This window comes from Rhineura floridana, chromosome 1 (genome assembly GCF_030035675.1).
Source record: "Rhineura floridana isolate rRhiFlo1 chromosome 1, rRhiFlo1.hap2, whole genome shotgun sequence".
Classification (NCBI taxonomy): Eukaryota; Metazoa; Chordata; class Lepidosauria; order Squamata; family Rhineuridae; genus Rhineura; species Rhineura floridana.
This window is the reverse complement of record NC_084480.1, coordinates 148,348,838-148,375,935: the sequence shown is the minus strand read 5'-3', so window position 1 is coordinate 148,375,935 and position 27,098 is coordinate 148,348,838. Positions and strand designations below refer to the sequence as shown.

General features: G+C 42.7%; 1 protein-coding gene across 4 annotated transcripts; it reads right to left on the bottom strand.

Moving 5' to 3' along the window:
* Nucleotides 1-353: 353 nt before the first annotated feature.
* HAO2 (hydroxyacid oxidase 2) lies at nucleotides 354-27,098 on the bottom strand. 4 transcript variants are annotated; one of them, XM_061636364.1, is made up of 8 exons: nucleotides 26,997-27,098; nucleotides 23,871-24,023; nucleotides 19,746-19,897; nucleotides 15,323-15,606; nucleotides 10,980-11,195; nucleotides 7,432-7,590; nucleotides 4,132-4,201; nucleotides 456-613 (listed from the first exon to the last, which is right to left on the bottom strand). In XM_061636364.1, the coding sequence occupies exons 2-8, from the start codon at nucleotides 23,999-24,001 to the stop codon at nucleotides 558-560; spliced, it is 1,068 nt and encodes a 355-aa protein (XP_061492348.1). In that variant the 5' UTR covers nucleotides 24,002-24,023; nucleotides 26,997-27,098; the 3' UTR covers nucleotides 456-557. The 4 variants fall into 4 exon arrangements, with proteins under 4 accessions (XP_061492365.1, XP_061492348.1, XP_061492375.1 ...); XM_061636372.1 differs by having other exon boundaries at nucleotides 530-613; nucleotides 4,089-4,201; XM_061636391.1 differs by lacking the exon at nucleotides 7,432-7,590.

The window sequence follows — 27,098 nt, the reverse complement described above, 5'->3', positions numbered from 1 at the left end:
GGGATCAGGTTATCTGAAGGACTGTCTCCTTCTGTACTTGCCACACACAGAAAGGGGACTGGAAAGTTACCAGGGAATGCTTTGGAGTTTTCTGACATGCCCTTGATTGGTTCGTTCTAGTCATTTTGAGCACCCTTAGCCAGAACTAGGGATTCAGTGAGAACCGAGACACAGCCATCCTTCAAATTCGCACTCCTCTGAATTTTGCAGTGTAGTTGTCCAACCAACCAGTGTTTACAAAAATGCATATATTAGGGGGAAGCGTGCATAAAAATGAACATAATCATGAAAAATATATATAAAGATGCATATTAGGAGAAATTGCTTGCAAGAATGTGTACCTTAGTCAAAACTGTATACAAAAATGTGTTTATTAGGAGAGATTTGCACTAAAATACTAGAGAATTTTCATGAGGATTTTTTTTAAAAATGTAGAGAATTGAATTTAAGAATAGAAAAAAATGAGAAAATGAGGGAACCGAAATTGACAGAGCCTTGCATCCCTAGCCAGGACTGGGGTCACTTTTCTGATCAGATGACTAGTGCCGGAGGATCCTTTACAACTTGGAGTGTTGAACAAGATGGCGGCCAATTTCTGAGACATTGCTACAGCCTGAATGAAATAAAAACAGGCAAACTGTTAAAAATAAAGGCCAACCACGTTGCACATAGAGGTGTCAAGTCCAATCCCTATGCAAGAAACCCACCAGCACCACTACAACAACATCCTGTTAGCAAAGATTTGGCAAACAGGGATTAAGTGACTCATTATGATCAGTAAATTATGAAGTAAATTTCTGCACTTATTTTAAAAAGGAAAAACTGTTGTTTCCCCAAGTTTTTCTAAAAGTACTCTGTTATGGTGAACACCCTTGGATTTCAAGTAAGGTTATTTATGCAAGGTTGCACAATGACAGAATTGGGATTTGAACCAGGAATCTTGATGAGAGCTGGAAAAAGTCTTTGCGATGTTTGTAATATTTCTGAAACCTTGATCTGTTTTTGTAAAGAAGTATCAGGAATCTTTTGCTTCAAAGAATGAAGTGTGACTTATGATTCATTAAGGATATTATGCACAGGGTGACTTACACTATAAAATAAGACAATAATAAGAGACAGAGAGAGAGGAGAGAGCAGATAAAATATTTCAGTTCTACAAATCATTTGTTCAAACTCAACAGCATGATGTTGTTTTCATTCAGCTCAAATAATGACAGAGGCATCATGGGTCCCTTCTAGTAAAAGTTACACTTAAAGGGGTTCCAATGATCTTTCGCTACCCTTGCTTACAGAGTGACTTTGACAGTTATCATGACTAGCTTTAAGCAGAATCAGTGATGCACCTAGGCTATTTCAGACTCTGGACTCAGTTATGTTTTGGGGGTGGGGGTGGGCTTTACATGGCCATGTGGATTGTGTGCGAAGCACACAGTTAACACAATTAACATTTCTCTTCTTTCCCCCCTCCCAATTCCATGCTTTACAACTGCTTCTACATTCTTGATGTGGTAGAGCAAACAAAGCAAAACAAAACACTTTTTAAAAAAAAGGAAGATACTGAGCATATGCAGTTTCATATTTCAAAAACACACTTCAATCAGAACACTGTCATGACCACAGAAATAAAATGGTGCTTGTTCCTGCTGCTGTGCTGCTAAAATTTACTTGGGTATTTTGTTGTAGCACCATTTTGTTGTAGAGAAGGTTAATATATATTTGAAGTAAGAATGATAAAGTGAGCATCTGTAACCATGTACCTGCCTAGCCAGCCGCCCCTTGGCTCTGAAATGTAAGAAAGGATGCTGTGGCGATTACTAGTATCATCTCAGGCAGGTGATGCTGGCCTAAGTGCTGGAGTGCTTCCATCCTCTACTGCTCTCTGGGTGCTTGTTTGGGAGCCTCACTAGGCTGCAGAGTCCTGGGCTTTGGCTGTCACTGCACCACTGAGCTAGGGTGGCTATGCATCCTACTTTACAGAGGACAAGTTTTTGTTTGAAAGCGTGCTCTGTTTGAGGGCTGTCCAGTCTGAGATGAGGAGCTTTGACAAGAGAGAGCAGGAGCCTTGAAGCTGCCCATTGACAGTTAGCAGCATCTGGTCAGCAGACAGACCAGATGCACTAGTGGCCTGGCGTTGTCCCCACTATGGTGAAATGCATTGTCTTTCTGTTTAAATTATAGTAATTATTTCTAAATTTGTGCCTGTGCATTTAATTTACCAGATGCAAATTTTATGCACATTTATGTCCTCATATGGTGATGCAGATCCTATTTTTTCACAACGCATAACTGCCCCTCCCCCCACAGAGCAGAACTGAAGTGTGGCCATATGAGTCTGAGGGGAACTGGGAAGGGGTGGATGCAGAGAATGGATAGTATGCGGATGACACTCAGCTCTATCTCTCATTTAAGTCCTCACCAGAGATGGCTGTGGATACCATTTCCAAGTGCCTGGAGGCCGTAAGTAAATGGATGGGAGGAAACAGGCTGAAGCTGAACCCCGACAAGACCGAGGTACTGCTTGTGGGAGATAGGAGGAAGTTGGGTGATTTTGACCTGGTGTTGAATGGGGTAAGATTGCCCCTGAAGGACCAGGTTCGCAGCCTCGGTGTTGTTCTTGATTCCCAGCTGTCCATGGAGGCTCAGGTCGTGGCGGTGAGCTGGGCAGCTTGTTATTAATTACATTTGATACAAAGGCTGCGACCCTACCTCCCTGTCCATCTGCTCCCACGGGTGATACATGCCCTGGTCTCCTCTCGCTTAGACTATTGTAATGCGCTCTACGTGGGGCTACCCTTGAAGACGGTCCGGAAATTACAGCTGGTACAGAACGCGGCGGCACGTCTGATCAAGAACAGCCGCCGCCAAGACCATATCACTCCAGTACTTAAAGATCTGCACTGGCTACCAGTTGTTTACCGGGCCCAATTCAAGGTGTTGGTTTTAACCTTTAAAGCCCTACACGGTTTTGGTCCAGTTTATCTAAAGGAACGCCTTCAGCATCACCAGATAGGCCGCCAAACGAGATCAGCCTCCCAAGACCTTCTCTCGGTCCCACCAGTCAAAACAGCTAAGCTGGTGTGGACCAGAGAGAGGGCATTTTCAATTGTGGCCCCCGCCCTCTGGAACTCTCTGCCTTATGATCTCCGCCATGCCCCCTCCCTGACAGGCTTCCGCTGAGAACTGAAAACATGGTTTTTTAGGCAGGCATTCGAGACCTCTGTCTAATTTAGTTTAAATTTTTGTATGATGGGGGTAGGTTTGGATTTAGTATACTTATTGTTGTTTTGTATTATATGTTATATTTTACTCTATGTTATATTTTAGTCTATGTACGCCGCCTAGAGTGGCCGTTAATTCGGCCAGATAGGCGGCCTAGAAATAAAATTTTATTATTATTATTATTATTATAGTAAGAGCACTGGTGGCATTAATCTCTGATATTATACTTAAAAAAAAAAACTTTAAACAATGACCAAATGTGGCATTATTCATATTGTTTGGCCTTGATTTTTTTTTTTTAACAACAAATAGCAGTGGTGTGTATGAGCTAGATCGGGGGGGGGAGGCTTTAACCCTTTGCATCTGCCGTGGTCCACATTGGTGGGGGAGGCTGTGATTCACAATCGGAGGCAGGCCTCTATTGGCATCTGTGGAAGTTTTCCTCCCATTGTCAACAGCTGGTGCAAAGAGGCTGGATTCTAGCTGGGACCATGGTAGGGCGCAAAGGGTTAACACCCCCTTCCCTCAACACCACAGGGGGAATGTGAATTGTATCACAGCCAGTTAGGCCACACACAAGTCCAATTCAAATGAATGGGAACTGTGCAAAGAGTCCTCTTGTATAACTTCCATTCCTTTCAATGGGGCTTTCTCAGGTGAACTTCTGACTGTGCTGTGCCTATAAGGAGGGCTCTTAGCTTGTTTATGATGAAACCTTGACTAGTTAGTATGTTAGCAGTGTAAACACTAGCAGCTGATATGAATCCTTTGGTCCCTATTTAACCTTATTATATTGTAGCCCTCCAGGTCTTTGGCAGCTTTTAGATGATATAAACATTTTAGACATAAAGAATACAACAGGAACTCACAATAAGGGATAAAATTCTACTGCAAAGGGGAAAAAATGTTTACCAGCAAGAGCCATCGACAAACGAAATTCATCTTTTAAAATCTCCAAAACTTTTCGAAGTCCTTCTTCACCCTGGCCCAACAAACAGTGAGGTTGTAAATGATGGATCGAGTAGACTGAATCTGGACAATTTCTGAGAGCTGAAATTATGTCAGTATTGTTTCCCATGACATTCATATACTTTTCTTTTGTCTCACTATTGTCTCTGATCAAAGAGGCTTTGTCAGCATTCAAAGCACTGTGAAAACCTATAAGATCTGTTTGAACAAGATGTTAGTGGGAAGCCTATGGAGTGAAAGACAGCATCCCACTCCTTCTTTTATTCCTGTTGCGCATAATACAATAATGCGCAATAGGAGTAAGAGAAAAAGTGGAGTGCTCTCTTTCACGCCACTGGCTTCCCACTAACACCTTGCTCAAACTGAATACAATATAAAACACACAGTAGGTTGATATGACAAAATAGAGGGAACAAATTATCCTGAAGTAGGGAACCTTGTATGTACATATCCACATTGTTAAAGGCCAAAGCAGGCACATGTAGGTGATCTATGGGAGCCACAATACAAACTATCAGTTGGGTCCTGAACAAAGACGCAGTTCTATCTATGAACCATATGTGCAAAGAGTCCAGTGCTCTTCTGTACAGAGGTTCTCATACTTGACATTGTTCATGCTTTACTGAAGGACCGATTAATGCTATCCTGACTTTGAGAACAGCTTGCCAACATTCCTGTCTCCCCCACTGCAGCTGGCATTTTGTAAAAAAAAAAGTTTTACAACTCCAACTATGGGAAAGATCAAGAAATCAATGCAACAATATAATGTTATCATTTCTTTTGTTGAGGAACCTGGATAATTGTTCTGTTACAAACAACAGAGAAGAGCTATGGCACATTAGAGACTAACAGTGCAATTCAAGGTATGTCTACTCAGAAGTAAGTCCCATGGAGGTCAGTGGTGCCTGCTCCCAGGTAAGGAGGTATAGGATTGCACCTTAAGACTGCAATCCCGCAGGCCCTTTTACAAGGCCTGGCATGTGTGAAAAGTAACTAAAGTTTGTCTTAAACCTCTGTTAATTTACTTCTGCCTTATCCTTTGCCTTTACTGATGGTTAATAAGTTACTGCCTCTTTAAGTAAAAATAAAGTGGAACTATGAGGAAAAGGCAGGGAGGGGAGCAGAAGACTCCAGGGCGGATGACTGACGGTGGTGCTGTGACAACTGTGCTCTGTTTAGGCCTCTATTAGATTGTTGGGGTGGGACTGGATCAATAATCATTTGATTTGTTTGCATCTCCTTGGATAGTCCACTTGCCAGGGGTCCACAAATAGGCGGATCAATACCAGATGGAGTGAATGAATGAAGTAGCCTTTTTAAATAAAAGCCTATGAGCTGATGGCACTAGTAAAATTATTAGCCATGATGGTTGTCAGTAATGAATAGTTTGTACTGGAAAAAACCCACCAATCTGGACCTGTACGTTTCACACAGTGGAGGGTGCCCCATGAAGGCTCATGGGGCACTGCCCCACCAACCTCAGTCTGCCCTCAGCCAGTCTTCACCTCCCTGTCGGTCTTCTTCCTTACAACCAGCCCAGGGGGTGGCCCTGGCTGTTATTGTCCTCCTCAGGCTCAGTGCTGCCCGCGTAGAACTCAGCACAGAGGAGGAGGAGGAGGAGAATGGGGACAAAGCTAGAATGAGTTGGCTGTGCCTCTCATTGGCTCTAGCTCCCCCTGCTGTTGGTCTCCCTGCCTTCCACCCTACCATTCCAATGCACACCAAGGCACCACTGGGTTTCATACTTTTTGTCCAGTTAGGCACAAGAAGGTTCAAACTGATCTGAAAATATCTATAATATATTAAAATTATTTTGGAGGGGCATTACTGAAAATATGCAGAAAAGTTGATGCTTCTGTGAATGATTTTATCCAAAAGTTATATCTACAAAACAAAGTTTTTTTTACCCTCACTTGCTTTTCAGATTTTGTACTGTCTATTCTGCATCTTTTCAGTGATGCTCCCAAAATAATTTCAGTGCATTATGGATCTTTTCAGATCAAATGGAGTCCTACCTGGGGAAAAGGTATAAAGCATGTAGCTCCAAATTGGGTATTATGTATTTTTTAAAGGGTATCCTCCGTGGTGCAAAAAGATCCTCCGTGGTGCAGAGTGGTAAGCGACGGTAACGCAGCCAAAGCTCTGCTCACGGCCGGAGTTTGATTCCAACGGAAGGAGGAAGTTGAATCTCTGGTAAAAGGGGTCGAGGTCCACTCAGCCTTCCCTCCATCCGTGGTCGGTAAAATGAGTACCCGGCATATGCTGGGGGGTAAAGAAAGACCGGGGAAGGAACTGGCAATCCCACGCCATATATACGGTCTGCCTAGTAAATGCCGCAAGACGTCACCCTAAGAGTCGGAAACGACTCGCACTATAAGTGCGGGGACACCTTTACCTTTATATATCAAGGTGTTCACTGCAGTCGATAATGACTACCCCCGCTGGCTCATAGAATGGGACTGGAGTGTAGCCCGTGCACACAGTGGGGCCTTCATTTTTTAATACAAGCCTCCTGTGTTGTGTTGCAAGCTAGTTTCGAAGCCACTACTTTGTCAACAGTGTTCCTTCACATATGCCAGCCTTATGGGCCTCATGGGCTTTATTCCATCACGAAGCTTCAAAGCAACTATCGGATTTATTTATTTATTTGATTTACATCCGGCCCTTCCTCCTAGTAGGAGTCCAGGGCAGCAATTCAGTTATGTAGTGGACTGAGAAAGTGCTGTTATAGCACGTGTACACGGGTTGAAGCTTATTGGATAAATCAACTTTGTGCTGACAGAACTATACAGCATGATTACTGGATCACTAAACATGAATGCAACATAAAATTAAATGAGAGACATGATCCACTCTGTGTAAATGTAACAAGAAGGGGCGAAATCCTGTTTTAGTCATTTACTTGACAGGGGACTGCTGTTCATTTGCAGCTTCTTAGGCTGTGAGCACACTAGTCGCTAACAGCAAAGCGTTTCCATTGGCCACACCAGGAGGGGCAGCAGGTTGATCTGCCGATCAGTTGCAAAGTCTGTTTGAATCGGATTTTTTTTTTAAAGGACCTGAGCTGCTCCCACCAGGTTTTGCAGTAAAAAGAGGTGGGGTTTGACTAGTGTTGTGTGCCCTCGTTTTCAGAAAAGAGAGGTGGAGATGCACTGGAACTGGCACAACAGTGTCTCTCTACCCTTACCTCATCTTATAAACCCATAATAGTTACTCAAACATACAGACCGTATATTTATTCACCTTATAGGCCAGCCCCCATATAGCAGGCCTTCCAATGAAGACACATTTGGCCCCGAGTGCCAGTGCCTTCAATACATCACTTCCTGTTCGTATCCCACCATCCAAGTAAACCTCAACTTTGTTTTGGACTGCGGCTGTAATTTCAACTAGAGCATCAATCTGCAAAGAAACAAATGAGAAACTCATAGAGGGGAACCGAGGCATAAATGTGGTTGAGACTCAAAACATGCCCTCTGGTAGTTCACAAATACACTTGTAACATGGATATCTGTTGGACTCCTACCTACACCATCACATCAATACATCACACATTAATGAAAGACTCTACTCCATCTACTGTGGTGTATATTTCCATTTATTCTATGATAATCTGTCCAGCCAGGCTATTTAAAAGCCAAGAGTACACTCATTTAGTAAGGGTAAACTAGAAAAACATAATGGCCCTGCAATATGTTTTTGATTTGTACCCTGGAGGACCCATGTCCTATTTCCTCTCTTCTTCTTCCTACTTTCTCCGCCTTTTCTCTCTTCGCTTATATAGAGTCTGGAAATCCTAAGGTCAGTAAAAACTCTGTAGAGAACAGTTTGACCCTAAAAGAATCCGTTGATCGTAACCTATTTGTTCAAGTGTACAGCTAGTTACACAGGTACAGCAGCATCACATGATCTGTATGTACTCTGATTAAATATATATAGACCTTTCATTGCCAAAGCAGAGTCACATCTTTCCTAAAAGAACACTGTGGCATCACCACCCACCTATCCTTGCCTTCCTGCAGCAGATGAGAGGGATGTTTGTCTCTATGCATGGCAAAATCTACTCTTCACATACAGAAGCTATTCATCACCTCCCAACCTTTATGTGCAATATTTTTGTTCACAGCCTGGGCACTCTGCAGTGTCCCACCCTTATCTCTGGGTGATCCTGGATACCCCAAATTCACTGTGGTTATATTTATTGCTAGGTTGCATGTGAGGCAAACCTTTCCTTTATACCCCTATGGTATAAAGCTACCACCAGTTTCTGAATGAAACATCTTTATAGCATTTGCCAAGAGACACTGTAGATTGTATTAAATTGAGTACCATTTGTTTCTATATCACCTCCCTGACTGATTTTTGTTTAGTATACAGTAACCAAGTTTAGGCGTGAGTATGGAACAAGATAAAACAAAATGATATTTTATTATTTACATATGAACATTTTAAAACCTTAAAGATAGAATTAAGCTCTGTATACGGTATATCACTACACTACACTATACTACACTACACTACCTAAGTCTCTATCCTTCCCAGATCAATCTCCACCCCACCCTCCAATTCCTCATCTATCTAACTATCCAAATCTGAGAATAAAACCAACTGACTCACTAACTGACAAAACCTCCAGTATATGTTAAAAACAAACCCTCACACATTCCCTCCTCCCAGCCAGAGAATCCAACACCCAATCAGAAACACTCACACCAAACATTCACTGCCTAACATTCCATTTTATCCCTCTCCTCTCTACTTTCCAGATAAGGCCATAAATTAACAAACATCAGCAGAGCCTGGATATTTACATAGTCTTATGATGTCACAAACACCTGCCGTGTCATCTGACTGAATGTAAAAATAGGGTTATCCATCGGGTGCTCATATTTAGGGAAGTGTCCTGTGTTCTGATTGGGTGTAGTTAAATTATTAAGTTAATTATCACGAAGAAAGATTGTCATACCCCTTAAATACCCAGTTGATCACTGTGCTCTGCAGGTGAGGGCCTCTTATCAGAGGTCTGTTCTGCACAACATAGGAAGTGGATCTTTAGTGTAGTGGCACCTACCCTTTGGAATCCCCTCCCATTAAATATTAGACAGGCACAATCTCTGTTATCTTTTTGGCACCTAGTGAAGACCTTCCTCTTTCAACAAACCTTTTAATCAGAGACCTTATCCCAGTCTGCATCTGTATAGGAATTGCTTTTTAAGATGTTTTTAAAGATGTTTTGTTTTAATATGTTTTAAAGATGTTTATTTTAATATGTTTTAAAGCCTTTTATTTTTAAGATGTTTTAAAGTGCTTTTAGTGTTTTTCTTTGCTGCCCTGGGCTCCTTCTGGGAGGAAAGGCGGGATACACATTTAACAAATAAATAAATAAATGTCACACTACATTAGGAAGTTATATTCATACCATGAGAGTCAATAAGTGCCCTGAAGGGTCCCCCTAGCCATCGGTGTAGGCTTTTGGAAGACTCACCAGCTTCACTGAATATGCAGTCTTTTTAAATGAGCTCAAGAAAATAGTTTAATTTGTCTAGTAGTATCAGTTTTGTCACCACAGTTAATTACCACTCCCCTTCGCTACCTCTATTGCCACCCATGAAGGGGTTACAAGTTTCAAATGAATCTCACCAACCATCATGTGAAATTACAAGCTGTGCCTTGCATTACAGCCTTCATGCATGAGACAAGGGATTCATGTTGCAATCCTATATGCACTTGCCTGGGAGTGCCATTGAGTAGCTGTGAATTTGTGTGCGCTGCAAAGGTCATCATACTAGATGAACTGTGGGAGATCTGTCACCTAATGTTTTCGTATATATATATCTGTATGTATGTATCTATCTTTTGATCTATGTATAACTATCTATCTATACTCATACACACACACACACACATACACACACAAGGCAAGCCCCAACACTGATTGGGGCCATCATGCTGGTCACTTTCCTTTTCCTCCGCACACTTTCCTCATCTAAATCATGAGCCCCTTGAAGTTGCTCTTTGCCTGTATGTATGGGTATTCCATGTTTCCCCAGGTGCTGCAAATATGAATTAGACCTTTTGGGCTAGGATAGTAGAGAAGTTTCCTGTCTTCTGAAGGGCTAGCCCTGGAAAGATGTATCCTGCCTCTCTCTGCTACGTTCAGCATGGGGATATAATGTATGCACTCCCTTCCTCAGCCTTTGGGCAAGAACCTCCAGAGCACGGAGTGGTTAAAAGTTGGAAGGCACCTTGTTCTGTACAACCTGTCCGCTCCTGTTCCAAAACAAGGAGTCTTTCACCTCCCTGCTGCACAGACACAAATAATCTCTTCCAACTTGTTTTCCCTCCCCATCTTTTCTCATCCCAACTCTGTTTCTGCATTCATCCATCCTTGGCATGGGTATGTGCACACACAAGCCACGGGCATGGACATGAACATTTTTGCACATATAAGTGTGATAAATTATTATTATTATTACTACTACTACTACTACTACTACTACTACTACTATTATTATTATTATTATTATTATTATATCCTCCCAGCAGGAGCCCAGGGCGGCAAACAAAAGCACTAAAAACATTAAAACATCATAAAAACAAATTTTAAAACACATTAAAACAAAACATCTTCAAAAACTACTTAAAAAAAGCCATCAAAACATCTTCTAAGATTAAAAACTTTTTTAAAAAAAGTTTAAGAACGTATTAAAAAGCAATTCCAACACAGATGCAGACTGGGATAGGTCTCAACTTAAAAGGCTTGTTGAAAGAAGAAGTGGCCCATCACTTACGCTTGCAGGCACTCCATCCAGTTGTCTTCCTCCATGGTTGGATACAATAATCCCTTGAACGCCGTGTCTCATGGCCAGCTCTGCATCTTCCTTTGTCAGAATTCCCTTGATGATGAGAGGCAGGCATGTAATGCTCTGTAACCAGGAGATATCATTCCAATTGACAGAGGGGTCTATGGAGCCTGGAGGCATCCCATACTCTGAACAGTCTTCATCCTGAAGAAGAGGAACAGAATGGAAGCTCACTGTTGCTCACGCTGTTAGTACAACTCTTAAACATTTCCCTGTCCTGCTAAGACATTTTGCTGTATAGGCCTCTTATCACCCCTCTAGCAGTGAGATCAGGTTTGGCTATATTCTCTATTCCCTCTTTTGGCTGCATTTATTGTTGTGTGGCTGTATGAAGAAGGTCCCAGGTTCAATTCCTGGCATCTCCTGGTATGGAATATCTACCAACTGAAACCCTGAGAGCTGCTGCCAGGAATTGTAGACAATACTGAGCTGGATGGACTGATTTGATCTAGGGCAGCCTTTCCCAACCTTCGGGTCCCCAGATGTTGCTGGACTACAGTTCCCATAATTCCTGGCCATTGGCCATGCTGATTGGGGCTCATGGGAGTTGTAGTCCAACAACATCTGGGGACCCAAGGTTGGGAAAGGCTGATCTAGGGCATCTTCCTGTGGTCCTATGTTTATTATTACAGTAATCCATTTATCTCAGGGCAGTGGTTCTCAGCTTCTTGCTCTCAGGGAATCTTCATACCACAACAGTTTGTCTGGAAAACCAGGGTGAGGAAGGTTTTCCACTTAGTGGGCTGGATCCTGAGGTTGGGAGCTTCCAAGTAGAACCATTCCTAGTGGGGCTTGAGTTTGGTGCCAAATTTAAAAGGCACTGCATACAAGCCCCACGTGCCAAGGAATAACTGGGAGCACATTTTAAGACTCCTGATTGTGGCTGTGTCTTTACTTGCCCCAAATATGATGTCAGGTGTGGGGCAGGTGGGTGTGGTTTGGGAAAAACAGCCTTGTTGGCCAAATTATAAGCCCTGCTGGATGTAATTAGACTCATGGGATGGATGTTCCACTTCTGCTATCAAGGTATTCCTGCACATTTTCTACTGAATGGTAGACTCTACTGAGAGGATTCTGGAGAGAGGCCTAGAGTGGGCACTGTACACACTGTCTATGGAGATGGGGTGACAGCCAGGCCACATGAATTGGGGATGTTTATAAACATACCCAACACTTCCCTGGGGCTTCATGTTGCAGAGGTGGCTAGTAGGAGACAACTTGTCTTTCAAGGACAAGTGACAACCATTACTGATGATTTTGTCATGTGGAATCCCTCATAACTTTCAAAGGAACCTGCAGGCTCTGTAGAACAGAGTTTGAATACCACTGCCATCCAAATTCAACAGATCCAAAACATTGTGAGACACACTAGGCATTGCAATGGAGGACTAGTATGAGAGTTGTGCCCCATGCCAGCTGCTTTCTAGCCTCCAGATCTGTCTCAGGCTGTCCTAAAGAGTATGCCCCTCACCTTCAGCCAACACTGTCCCCACTCGAGAAACTGACAGCACCTGCAGCCAGAATGGAAAGGAGGGGGGCGGGGTCACCAAAATGCAGAGGCCTATAATGAACCTGCTGTGTTTGCTTTATAGGGGTAAGGAACAGACAGAGGCTGTGGTCCAAGGCGGGAAGGAAGCAGAGAGTCCCTGAAAGCCAGAGACTGGGAAGACACTTGTCTCCCTTGGGGGGAGACAGCAATCAAAGCTGGGAGTGAAGTAACTATCAATCCTCCTCCCTGCCTCCCGCCATCAAAGATTATTTGTTTTTACATGGCTCACATGATGTTACCAGCAAACAGAAGCTATCACGCAGTTGCCCTTCTGTAAACCCGTACTAACCCAATCCACTGATAATACGAAAAGAGAAGAAAAAAAGTCTTCAGTCTGTATCTCTAGTGCTCTGATGCTTTTAGGTGAGTGTATCAATTGTTCCCCTTTCCATGCCCACTATCTCCTCCTCCCTTCTTTCATTCTGTTTCCTGTGGGCGGACAAGCAACTTCCAGCTGTTCTTCATTCTGCTGGCTTTTTTTATGTTACTGTAAATGGTGCTGTTATTTTTCTTCACCGCCCCTAACTTGTGCACAAAAGATAACACTGCTCAAACAAAGATTTGTATTTCAGCTGTATGTGAAAATGCAAATAATCGCACTTACAGGTTGTTTTTTTTAATGGAACCTACTGCAGCTGGTAGAACAAACTGAGCATGCTCAGTTGCCAAGCAACTAGAGGGAGTGGAAAATGTTAAATTAGAGGGCATGGTCATTAGGAAACTGTGTGATTGATCTTTTCCCTCAGTGAGAATAGAAAAAAACATGTTTGCAGCAGGCATTGAGCCCTTCCTGTGGATGGTGCAAATAGAAAACAGAGGTAAAAGCAGCATCTTTAGTACAAAGTAATGCTTTCATGTGGATAAGCTCTTTTAGCCAAGAAGGCTTCCTTTTGTTTTATAGCCAAGAAGGCTTCCTTGCCTTTCCCCTTCTTCTCCCAGAGGATCTGGAAAACCATCTTTTGCCCTCCATATGCTGCTGTCCTTGTCTCAAAGTCGAGCTTGGCAGTGGCCATACCATGCTATCAGTCTCCACATTGGTGTGGATGTCTGCATAGGAAATGCCTTTGTATGAGCTGTTGGCCAGGTGGAACCCTTGCATTCTTCCAGAAGCCTTATGCGTGAGCAGCAGCTCATGCAAAGGCTTTTCTTGTGCAGACGTCCATGCCCTCATGCAGATACCCAGGAGGCATGAGGTCAGTGCCAAGCAGGACATTGGAAGGCAGGCCAGTCATGGGGTTCTGCTGCATAGGCAGAGCTTGGAAAAGTTACTTTTTTGAACTACAACTCCCATCAGCCCAATCCAGTGGCCATGCTGGCTGGGGCTGATGGGAGTTGTAGTTCAAAAAAGTAACTTTTCCAAGCTCTGTAGCATAGGTTGTGTGTGTAGGAAATGAGGAAAGAAGACTTCAGTTTTGTATTATTGTGCTTGCCTTAGGGAAAAAAAACCCACCAGAAAACTACATTTAGGACAAAAGATTCCAAAATATCTGAGAGTCACTGGTTGGTATGTATAAAAATGTATCTGCTGCCTATAGTTTGCCAGCCCAGCACTCTTTGCTGTAGCATGTTCTCTACAAAAGGCAGAACAAAATGGCTGCTACATATGGTTGCCCCTTCCCTCTTTTCACAAAAGACAGCAACAAAACGAATAGCCTCTTGCCCGGTGCACAGGCTGCTGCAGAAATAAGGGTGAGTGGATGCACAAGAATTGTCCTTTTAGCTCTCCCTCAATCCACGAAAGATACATGGCCTCTTCGCCCAGCATGACTGCTGCCACACGAATAGAGGAAGATGAGTGTCTACTAGGAAGGATCTTGCTGGCTTGGTTGCCCCTACCCCTACCCCCCCTTGTTCCACAACAACAATCATAAAAAGGCCTCTTGCATTCACTGACTCTTTTGATCTCTTTATTCTCGAAACACTCAAACAACCCACTCAGTGGAGTAATTTCCCTCCCCTGCTGCAGAATTCAGCACCAACTAGTATGAGGCAGACAGCTGAGTGGGGAATGTCCTGCCAGTTCCACCCACTCTCTGCTCACCCCTATTACCATCCAGAAAAAGTCTGTCTATACTCCAGAGTCACTGCTCACTCACCAAATACCCCCTCTCCTCTCCTAGGCTGTGCCCCACCCAGAATGCAAGGCAGTGTAGGCATCCAATGACAAGTAGCATTCAAAACTCCTTGTACCCAGTCAAGACTGAGTGGGGAAGCAGGTGTGTTCAACCTAGGAGAGGCCTGGCCAGAGCAAATGCATACTCAGGAATGAACAGTGGGATAGTCTTGTTTTAAAATGAACTTACTCAGGTCCTTTCACAGATGCCGAAACAAGTACTGCTGGGTGCATTGATACATATGGGCACTATATTGGTGACCTGTGTCACCCCGTAGTTATAGCAACCACTCTGCCACCAGAGACTGCTTGCTCTACAGAGATGAAAGTGAACTTATGAAGCTCAATGTTGAGAAGACAGAAATAGAAAACAGACACACAACTCCTCAGCCATGGTTTGCCTGTTCCAAATGTCCATGGTTTGGGTTAACACAAGAACATATGAAGCGCTCTGTCGAATCAGATCAAAGTCCCATCTAGTCCAGCATCATGTTCTCATGGTGAACAACCAGATGTTTTTGAGAAGCCTACAAGCAGGAAAGGGTTCTAAGTCCCTTTATCTATTTTCTGAATAGCTTTTGGATGGACATGTGTTAAAAGTTTACAAACCTGGAAGGCACCTTCAAAGTTCTTTAGCTTAATGGAAGACAAGAACTGGAAGTTGTTGCGGATATCATCACGTCTCTTCCCAGTGTACGGCAGATCAGCAGTGAGCACCAGGGCCTGGAAACCCAATGCCTCCACCCTTCGCACCAACTGCTCAGACAGTGTCCTCTTTCGGTGAATGTAGAGTTGGAACCATCGGAAACCCGCAGGTGCAGCAGCAACAATTTCTTCCACGGAGCAAGTGGAATAGGTGCTGGCAATGTAGCATGTATTCGTGGCTTCTGCCGCTTCAGAAAATATGGGTGAGAGAGAAGGAAAGTCTGAGCCTAATACACTGGTCCAAGTGTGCCTTGAGCCTATCTTTGCTATTGCTAAGACATGATTCACCAGAAAAGACAATAATGCTGGGGAAAACAGAAGGGAGTAGAAAAAGAGGAAGGCCAAACAAGAGATGGATTGATTCCATAAAGGAAGCCACAGACCTGAACTTACAAGATCTGAACAGGGTGGTTCACGACAGATGCTATTGGAGGTTGCTGATTCATAGGGTTGCCATAAGACATGATCGACTTGAAGGCACATAACAGCAACACATTTTTGCTATTTCCTGTTATTTCTTTATAGAACAGGGCCTTTTATGTACCTGTGGAATAGTGCCATTGACAGAGAAAAGGGAAAAGGGGGATTACATGTCCTCAAACATGCATAATGATAAGCAGCCAAGCCTCTGTTAAAATGCACTCATCCTGCCTTGGTGAGACCACTCTCCTTCTCCAGGCATTACAAAGTTCTAGGTGTACAGGAGGTGCAGAGTTGTGCAGAGCGGCCCAGCCTTCCCACACTGAGCCTTACAAGCCTGTCCACATTTGGGATCCCTGATCACAGGGAGGCTTGTAAGCTTGTTCAGAGGAATACACTTATAAGCTCCTTTCAAACCTTATTGCTATACCCACACACGGCCCCGTACTACCTGCATGCTTAGAACTAGTGATGGGGGAGAACATTTGCTAAATCTAATTTATTGCCGGATTTTGACATAATCTGACAATCCGCATTGTTTTCGGACTGGCATTGATTTCTTGCAGTGGGGTGTGACTGTCATCGGCACAGGTTTTTTTTTTAAAAAAAATCTGCTCCAAATTTTACGTTATTGTCTTCATAATCAGCTTTCCTCTAAGCGGATGCGTTCTTAACTTAATTCAGTGGAACAAGCACCTACAGCATAAGCATGTTCATTAGCAATTACATTTCCCCCACTCCGCTGGGAAACCCCCCCCCACCAATCAGCAATTGTGCAATCAGGAACAAAAAAATGACAGATTGGGACTGAAAGCTGGACTGTCAGAATTCAAATGAATAGGAATCAGCTATCAAACCCCATCCTTACTTTGAACTTTGTATTGCTTAAAGAGGGCTATTGTCTCCCCAGTCAGATGGAGCCGTGCAGGGGGCTGACTGATTTACCGGTTGTGCTCACGTTAAGTCCGTTCCTGGCCTCTCCAAAGCAGTATTTCAAGCTTGCTTTTTAAAAGATTGCTTTAAAACCCTTAACAAGATAAGATAAACTTGAAAGGCACTTAAGGCAAACAGCCTGCTTGAGGAAAGGAGAAAATCAAGGTTGGATTCAGAGCCGAGCATATGTGTCATAGTTTGGAGAGTGCAAGCAGGGAGAAGCTGAGCTCACCCTGCAGCAGAAACACCTCTCTGTACTGCTGCAGGCCCAGGAAGTTGTCTTAAATAAGAATTTCACATGTTTTTTTTTAAAAAAGATCACGGGAACTGCTCACATGTGGTATGATTGAGTCAAAACCCAGCATTACCAAGTTTCATTGATTTTAATGAAAGGGACAATACAACTATTAAATTATATATAAAAAACCCTGCTGTTTTAAGACCAGTTGGCTGAAGCTCCACAAAGCTGGGAAATTGGAAGCTAAGGGTGATGCCTTAACAGATGTGCCTTGTCACGATCAGCTATGGTGTTGTGCAACACCCCAAATTGTGCTTCCTTACAATTTCCGCTCCATACACCCACACCTTTCCTTGGGCTTTCAGTCCCAGCCCCAGATGGGGAGGATTAAGCACCTGGGACCCATAAAGATGCCTCATGTTGTCCTGGCCCTGTATTGTCTTATTATGAAGCATCTGAGCAGGGCCGGGTCCAGGAATGCTGGGGCCCTTGGGCATCAGCTTGCATCACGCGCATGCCCCCCCATGCCTCCACCTACCTTCCTGCTGTCTTTTACCATTGCCCTTAACGAAGATGGTGGCCGCGGTTTCCCTAATGAGATGACGCCTCCGCCACCATCTTTGTTGATGGCACGCGTGTATGCTACGTGCGCGCATCTCTGCCATCAACTAAGATGGCGGCAGGGGCTTCAGTACCTTAGGGAAACTGCCGCCGCCATCTTTGTTAAGGGCAATGGTAAAAGACAGCAGAAAGGTAGGTGGGGGTGGCGCGTGGGGCCCCCCATAGATCACGGAAGGGGAGCAGAGGGGCAGCTGAGGGGCCCTCTGTAGCTCCAGGGGCCATCGGGCCAGGGCCCAACCTGGCCGCCCTTTAGAACTGGCCCTGCGTCTAAGCCTTACAGTGTTGCTAGAGGAATCTCAGTTGACCCCTGCATCTGTTTGTTGCTTACATCAGTTAGCCGGCACTGGATGACTTAAACAGTGGGAGGGGACCCCCTTATAGCACCCTTCACCATTCTTATGCTGGCTCACTACGGAGCAGCTTTTTGTGTGGCACAACAGTAAGACTGAGTTACACGAGATCTCCCAAATCCCAAGTCCCAGAATGCAGCTGTGACTCAGCCAGAGGAAGATCAAGGAAGCAGCGCAGCTCCATCACACTGTCTGCTACTCATAAAGAGTACATTTCTCACGCAAGGCCGAGGCAGGGACGGGAAGTGCAGTTTGGGAGAGAGGCATTTCGAGAAAGCATTTCCCCTTTTCTTTCCATTTTTCCTTTTCCATCTTCAGTACCTGCAAGGGCCATTTCTAATTGTTTAATACGACCATCTTGAGTAAGAGCAATTCAGCATAAAGCTGTTTTATTTATTTATTTATTAAAAATTACTGCAAATGTGTCTTCAGCAACAGCTGGTGGAAATAGGCACTCTGTAGCCTTTCCTTTGGGCTGATGGAAACAAAATGGATAGGTTGCCCTCAGGCAAGAAGCAAATGTACGTTGTGGGTGTAGCAATAGATGGTATGGCACCTAACCAAACGTCACCACACATACACAACCCCGCCCCCAAATCTTGCCCAAATGTGGGTAAAGACTAGAGATGGAATCCTCTCCTTTTTTATGCTTCATTTTTAAATGTGGCCCCCTGGTGGTCATTAACGATCGGATTCCTTTTTCCTCTGCTAGTCTGATCCACTGGTATTGATCTTTATTCTGAACTCTGTAATGATGGCCTGTTTACATTCCTTTTCAAGTGAAAATTAGGCAGATAATTGCCCATCATCAAGTTAGTGTCTTCCCCCCCTCCTGCTTTCTGTCTGTCAGTTTCCCAAGATATTCATTGAAAAACCCTTACCCCCACAATTGAATGAGGCTTGCTTATTTTAAATTAGCTATGTAATGTAATTAACATTAGGGGAAAAATGAATTGGAAAACAGGCACAGAGAGTTGAGACTTCTAAATCCTTTCTACAAAGACAGAGAACATCAGAAATAATGGATAATCTGATGGAAATCTGATTACTGCGGAAACAGAGCCCATCACTATTAAGACACACTGTTGTGCCAGTTCCAGTGCATCTCCACTTCTGTTTTCTCAAAACAGGGGCATACAACAGTAGTTAAACTCCACCTCTTTTTACAATAAAACCTGATAGAGTCAGCTTTTTTTTTTAACCAGATTCAGGCAGATTGTGCAACAGATTGTTAAATCAGCCAGTTGCCCCTGCAGCTGTGGCCAATGGAAACTTCAGACCATTGCTGTAGGCTCAGGCAGAGACAGTGATTGGCCCAACACTTTGCTGTGGGTGGTCTTGAAAGGTCTGAAGTCAGCAGTGGGCAAGGGAGGTGTGTCCAGCAGAGGGCAGAGTCAATAAATTCAAAACGCAGCCAGAAAAACCATTCTCTCTGCTTTTGAAGCAATTAGCGTGCCCACATCCTGTGCCTCGGTGCATCCACACTTGGGCTCCTCCTGGGAGGAAGGGCGGGATATAAATCAAATAATAAATAAATAAATAGGTAACAGGCAGGTTTAAGTTGAACTTTTTTCTCTTATTGGATTATCCACAGATCAGGAAAATCCAAATTAACTGGGTGGAAAACACAGGCTGCCACTTGGGTAAGGACAATGTTGGGTGGATGACGGGAAAATAACGTGCACACATGGGACGCACTGTATCCACAACTGCTGTGTGTTGTACACACCCTTTGTTTCACCGCAAGGAAGAGATTCTGGTATACCTCTAGCTGTGCTCCGCTCTCCATCAGGCCAAGCCAAGCTGTGTAAGCCAGTGGGAGCAATCCCCACTGGGAAGCTTATTTCACTGCCAAGGATTGTGGTCCTCGTATCCATTGTGGACATGTCCCGCAGCACACGTGGACGGAAATAGATCCTGTGGGAAGAAGCAAACTGTCACCCACGGATAAGGATGCAGGAGGAATTCAATTCAGTTTGCATATCTAATTTGCACTTTCCAAAACAATATGAGAACCGAAATAGCCACCCTTGAAATTCAGATACCATCAGGGTATCTGAAGGACTGACTCCTTTGGTACTTCCCACTAACAGAAAGGGGATGGGAAAATCACCAGAGAATGCTTTGCGGTTTTCTAACATGCCATTGACATGCATTCCAGTTATTCTGAGCATCCTTAGCCAGGACTAGGGATTCATTTCATATTATTGTATGAAAACTTAATATCTAAAGCCAAATTTTTTAGATTTGCATTTTCCAAAACAAAGAACCGAGACACAGCCATCCGTCAAATTCGCACTCCTCTGAATGTTGCAGTGCGGTTATGCATATATTAGGGGGAAGTGTGCATAAAAATGAACATTATAATGAAGATAATATATAAAAATGCATTATATTAGGAGAAATTGCTTGCAAGAATGCGTACCTTAGTCAAAACTGTATACAAAAATGTGTTTATTAGGAGAAATTTGCACTAAAATTTTGGAGAATTTTCATGAGGATGTTCATGATGGCTTCCTGTAACATGTGCTCATTATTCCATGCCCTGCACTCAGGGATGATGGAGAAGAAATCCTGACCCTCTTCTGTGAGACAACCTTTCAAGTACTTGAAGAGTGCTATCATATCTCCCCTCAGTCTTCTCTTCTCAAGGCTAAACACGCTCAGTTCTTTCAGTCTCTCCTCACAGGGCTTTGTTTCTAATCCCCTAATCATCGTCATTGCCCTCCTCTGAACCTGTTCAATGATTGGTAATTATTACATTTTTTTTTTTACAATAATTTTTATTCAAATTTTCATAAAACATAGAAAACAAAATCATAAAACATTCAAAGACAAAAAACAAAACAAAACAAAAATGATTAAACAAAAAAAATAAAATGTTGACTTCCCATTTGTCACATATCAAATCAGTTATAGGTCTACAATATATAACAATCCTGTCTCTTAAATCATATTATAAAATCACTTTCCTCCAGTAGTTATCTTAATTAATCATCAAATCTCATAAACATTACTTTATTCTTTCCACAAAAAGTCAAAGAGAGGTTTCAATTCTTTAAGAAATATATCTATCAATTTTTCTCCAAATAAACATGTCAATTAATCCATCTCGTTAATAATTATAATAATCTTATTGTCATAACCATAGTCCAAATAAACATTTCGATTAATCCATCTCATCAGAATCTGTTAGGTCCAATAATTTCAATAGCCATTATTCCATTATCCCTATTAGTTCCATCTTCCATCTTCAATAGTCCTGTTAAGTCCAGTAATTTCAGTGTCCAATCTTCCATTATCAGTATTCCATAATAATCTTGCTGTTGTAACCATAGTCATATAATAAGAGTCTGATGGGAATTTCCTCTATCCCAAATATTTTCTTGCCATCCATTCTGAATAAGTTGCTGAAATACTGTTGTAAAGTCATATCTGTGTTCTTCTTTTTTACAAAATGCACTGGCTCATCTCTTAAGAGTTTTTCCATTGTCACATGGCTGCAGTTAATTCCATAGATTTTCTCTATATCAAGCTCCATCACATCATTCCAGTCCAAAAGATTATCCAAGCCATTGATAACTTTATCTCTAATATCTTCATTAATTTCTTCAGAGATAACGTTAAATTCCAAACAGTAGATTTTATTTCTAAAATCCATAAACTCCAGATCTTTTTCCAATTCCACATTTGTTCCAATCTCCAGGGGTTGTATCTTCCCTTTGTTTTTTCTTTTCTCATCTCTGATCTCATTCTCCTCTCTCACAGGATCCCCTATTTCTTTAAGCTCCTGTGTCATTTTGCTCAGTTCAATTTTCAGCTCCTTACTACCCTGTCGCAGGGTTTGTTTCGTTATCTCAATCTCATCCATTATTTTCTGAAACATAGTTACTTCCAGATTCTCAGCCACTTTCTTGATTGCCATTTTTAAAACCACGAAAACAAAGCAAAACAAAAATAAAGAAGAACCACTTCTTATTTCAGCAACAATTGGGTTAATATTCCAGGCTTGATGACATCACAGTATAAACAGAGCAACCTGCCTTATCTCTCTATGTTCAAGAATGCAAAACAAATTTAGTTCCCAGCATCAAAACAGTTAGTGGCGTCGTGAAGAAGCAGATTCGTCAAAATAAAATAGACCAAAAATAGAATAGTCCCAGACAATATAATATTCCTCGGAATAGAAATCAGGAATAGAAATCCCTCTTCTGTTTATTATCTTTAGAATGCACTTCCAAGACAGCTTTTTGCGACAGAAACAGAGATAAGCTGTTAATTTCGTGAATAACAGAAAAGAGTTATATCTCACCCAGAAGTTGTCCAAAGCCGATCAATCTGACAAATCTCCTTTTGCTGTAACAATTTAAACCAAGTAAAAAAAAATAATAGAAAGAAGGGTGCTTGCCTGTTAGTCCGTTCTCTCTTTAAAGAAAAGATAAACGTATCGCTTAAGCAGATAGAGCTTGTTAGAAAGTCCGTCCGGCATTGTTGGCTGGACCTTATCTCATAAATTAATGAAATCCAGTCCTCCCAACAAAAACAGGCTTTTGAGGTTGATCTCTACGTTTCTCCCTGCCCGGGAGAAATTTCATCAGTCAAAAAAAAAATGTTCTGACTGATTTATATCTGAATAAGCTTCTTTTGAGGCGGGAGCCCGTCCCAAAAGCAGGCACAAGCGAAGTCACCCTTCCCGGAAGTCCGGTAATTATTACATTTTTAATGTCACCTGGAATTACGCCCTGTGTTGATTAGTGAGGAAACTATAACAGACAAGGGGGTTCCAACAACCCAAGAGTCTAACCTTTTTGGAACTTCCCTCACACAGATACAAAGGGCACGAGGAACCAATTTCATTGCACTGTGAAAAGGCCTTTTCCAATGTAAACACAATGATATCTCATCTGTCCATGACAAAGGGGGGTAGGGAAGGGCCATTCCTACTGTTGTCCCCAGAAACATTATGTGGGGTGATTTGGGGCTTGAAGTACTTTATCTGCCCCCCACCCATTCGTTGGGCAGGAGGTATGAGATTTCTTGAGGGTCTCAAAATGGTCAACACTTTTCATTGCAACAGAAGTGGGATCTGGTTGCAAGTTATGAAACAACTTTGGCAGAGCTATGGGCTTCAGTCTATGCAACACTTTCCCCTGTGTCACACAAATTTGTGAGAAGTGGCAGGCAGTAGCTATAGATGGAGGAGAAATTTAATTCAGTTTGCATTTAGATGTGAACCTTCTTAATTTACCCTTTCTGAAACAATACACAGACCAAACACAGCCATCCTTCAAAGTTCACTCTTCCCCACATTTTACAGTGCTGTTCTCTAGCCAAGTAATGTGTATAAAAATGCATATACTAAGGATAAAGTGTGCATTTAAATGCATATATTAATGAAAACAACATACACAGTGCGTTATATTAGGGAGAAATGCGTTGAATAAACGTGTAGATTTGGCAAAACTACATACAAAAATGTGTAGATTAGGAAAAAGTTGCACGAGGACTTTAAAAAAACCACAAATTGAAGTGAAAATGTGGAGAACTGAATTTAAGATTGGAAACTGAGAAATTGAAGTCCATACCTAATAATACTGGGAAAATACTTTGTGGGCTATAGAAGCATCGGCTCTTCCCCCATTTTTCCTTTATCCCTTTCTTTTCCCAGATCAGACTTCTGTTTTGACAGATACCAAATCAGCCATTCTCAAAGTATGAGTTTTAACAAAGTCAGTCAATCAAGAGAGATATGACTGCACCTACAATGTCTGGCATTAGATTTCAGCCTGGCCCAGTTTGGCCAGCCTATACAGTACTGCATAAGAGGCGACCATCTTAACATGAATTCTAAACTTCTGCTCACCAAAGCTGAGCCTTCTGTCAATCATACCTTTTAAATGCCTTGAGATTCTCATCCCGGGTACAAGATTCATCAGCACCAGCTGCAAAAAATTCCCAGACAGCCTTGGGAAGATGCTTCTTAGCATAAGCCTCAAAGTCTGACAAACAGACCAGGGCCATTTCAGAGCAAAGCTAGAGGAACCTGCAGAGAAGAGGTGGGGGGAGAGGATAAATATGACTACAGAGTCTAAAGGAGAGTCCTAAAGGAGACTTGATTGGACAATGTGTTTACAGAGTGACACATACCCAGGTACACAGCCTCTCACTCCTCTGTGCACATTGGCTGAGGAAGACATGGGCATCTCTCTTTTAGCTCATCAGGGGTTTGATCTGGTGTGATCCCACATCCCCAGCAGGGTGCTAGACTTCACCCTCTCCAAGTCTACTTTTCTTCTTTTTCTTTGTGCAATCAAAATTGGTGGGGTCTTGAGGGACCAAACAAAACTGCAAGATCAGGCCCCTAAACTGGGGCTTAGCCTCCTGATGTAGTGTTTTGTGAAGGCAAATGTTTTAAAAGGCAAAAGTCAGTATCCAGTGCCACTTTATAAAATTTTCTCTTCCGCCCTCTTTCTTATTTGTTTTTCCTTCATAAAACTCAAATGAACCCGATGATAACTAATATCCACTCATCACCCTGCTATAAAGGGTTTTACCCTTCATGAATCTTCCTTGCCAAGATGATGGTGGGTCCCCAGAAGGAACATTGCCTGCCCCCCCCCAAACCTGGCAGCACTTTGGTAGAAGGGATATATTTCATTGGAAACCCAAGAATTCACTTAGATATCATATTGTTTGATTTATTGTGCAATCCTGTGGTTCCACTTGAGAACCTTAGGATCCTGACTAAGGGAGCAATCCTAACTATGGGAAAGCAGCATAATTTACACCAGCTTAAATTAAGCCAGTGTAAGTATGCCAGATCCAAACCCTGTTCAGGAGAAAGGTGGCTGAGCTGGCTCAAGTCTGGCAGAGGGAAAACAAGCTTTCAAAACAGAGTTTGACTTACACCAATTTTTTTTGCCGGTGTACGTTCTGCTGGGTTGCCAAACCATGTGACTGAGTTGTAAGGAGTTAGGATCCAGTGTAAATCCCACCCAACCATGCCCCCAAAATGCCTCTTTCTGGGGAATTACACCAGGCTTGGTTGAATCGGTTTCAGCTGAGTCAGCCGAACCCCAGCTGAACTGGGATGAGGGACTTAAACTGGTGTAATTCTGGCTGAGCCAGGTTGGGGACTTATATTGGTGTAGCTACAGCTAAGCCAGGTTCACCAGACCCTATCTAGCTCATTCCGGTGGATCTTGGGATTGGATTGCTCCCAAAGTCCCCTGCACTAGCAGAGTTTGAGCATATGCCCCCCCCAGGATTGCACACCAGGGATACTTTGGCATCATGTTATGCTCATATACTCTAGTACTGATAGAACTCCATTGCTGCAAGGCCTCAAAGTGGGCAATGTGTGTGCATGCATGGTCACATGTGTGTGACGGAAGTGAAAAAGGACCTATTTGGCATCCTAAGCATCCCTAGACTTTGCTCCAGGCCTAGATGAAGTTGTAATGTTGCACCAGCAAAAGGAGTGGTGTTAGACAAAAGACACTGAACTCAATCTAGAGCCAAAATACATTCCTCCTGCTCCAAATACATAGCCATGATGGAGTACAGGATACTGACTTACTCTGCACCTATTGCAACAGGTGAACATCAGTTTATACACCCTTGCCAAGGAGCCCATTCCTCAAATGATGACATATGGCAAGCCTATATATACGCAATGTCAAAATTCTAACATCACAATAGTGAAAGGGATATATTCATATACATATATGTTAAATTATATACACCCACACAGTGTTCCCACAATGTATATTGTTCAACATTTTCTTGTTTTTTGTCACACCAACAACTGACAGAGACTCAATTTTTCAGTAAAACAATTATCTACCTTCCCTTACTCTATTAGTTAATTTTGTAATTTAGACAAATCCCCATACCCTTAAAATCCAATCACTTAAACTCATGACCTTTGCTAGTAATATCTAACTTAAAAGGGTCTGTGATAACAATTCTTTAACAATGCAGCTCTTAGTTGTGTAAACAAGGGGTAAGGGTGCTATAGCCCTGGTTATTATTATTTTATTATTATTATTTATTAGACTTTTATACCGCCGGACTAGCAATAGCTCTCTGGGCGGTGAACACAAGAAATACAATAAAATCACATAGTATAATACAACAAAAACATATAAAATAAAATAATCTAAAATCAATCACAGCAGATTTTAAAATTAAGTTAACTTAAATTAGTATGCCTCGGAAAAGAGGAAGGTTTTAACTTGGCGCCGAAAGGATAACAATGTCGGTGCCAAGCGCACCTCCTCGGGGAGACTATTCCACAGTTCGGGGGCCACCACTGAGAAGGCCCTAGATCTTGTCACCACTCTCCGGGCTTCCCTATGAGTCGGAACCCGGAGGAGGGCCTTCGTAGTAGAACGTAGAGTACGGGCCGGTTCGTATCGGGAGAGGCGTTCTGACAAGTATTGTGGTTCACACAGGTATGTGATCCCATGACGTCTACAACATAAGGGAATGATTTGCATGTGTGAATGGGTAATTGTGAACAGAACTTCCACATCAGTTCACTTCACCCCAAATGTAGAGGAGTCAGTTCACTCACTCAGCTGCTGCCAGCCAAGTACACAAATTCAAGAGGAAGGCAGCGAAAACCAAAAGAGGAATCCAGTTCCTTTGCAAACTTAAGGCAAGGAACTTTATGAAATTAGAAGCTTTTGTTTTCTTTACCTTAAGATTGCTAAGGGAGCTAGGGCTTGATGTTTTCTCTAAGACGTGCCCTCCAGAAAAGGTCGTTTAGACCTGAAATGCTCCGGGTTCTAATAAACAGCAAAGCATTTTAACTGCATTGAGACCTTTGAATTCCCGAGGAACTGGTTTCCTCTTTTGGTTTTCTTGCCAGCCAAGTAATCATCAGGAAGAGAAACCAAGTGATGTGCTCTGTATGGATGTGCAAATTTGGCCACCGATTGTTCAATAACAGCCCTTATTCACTTTATCCACCTCCTGCTGCTCACAACCAATGTCAAAAAAATGAACTCACTTTTAGTATGGAAGAGGGAGCAACACCAGCTACAAGACCAGCTTCAGTGTGGGTTTTCAACAGGATGTAGGGTTAGCCCTTTGTGAACACTGTCAGTTTGTG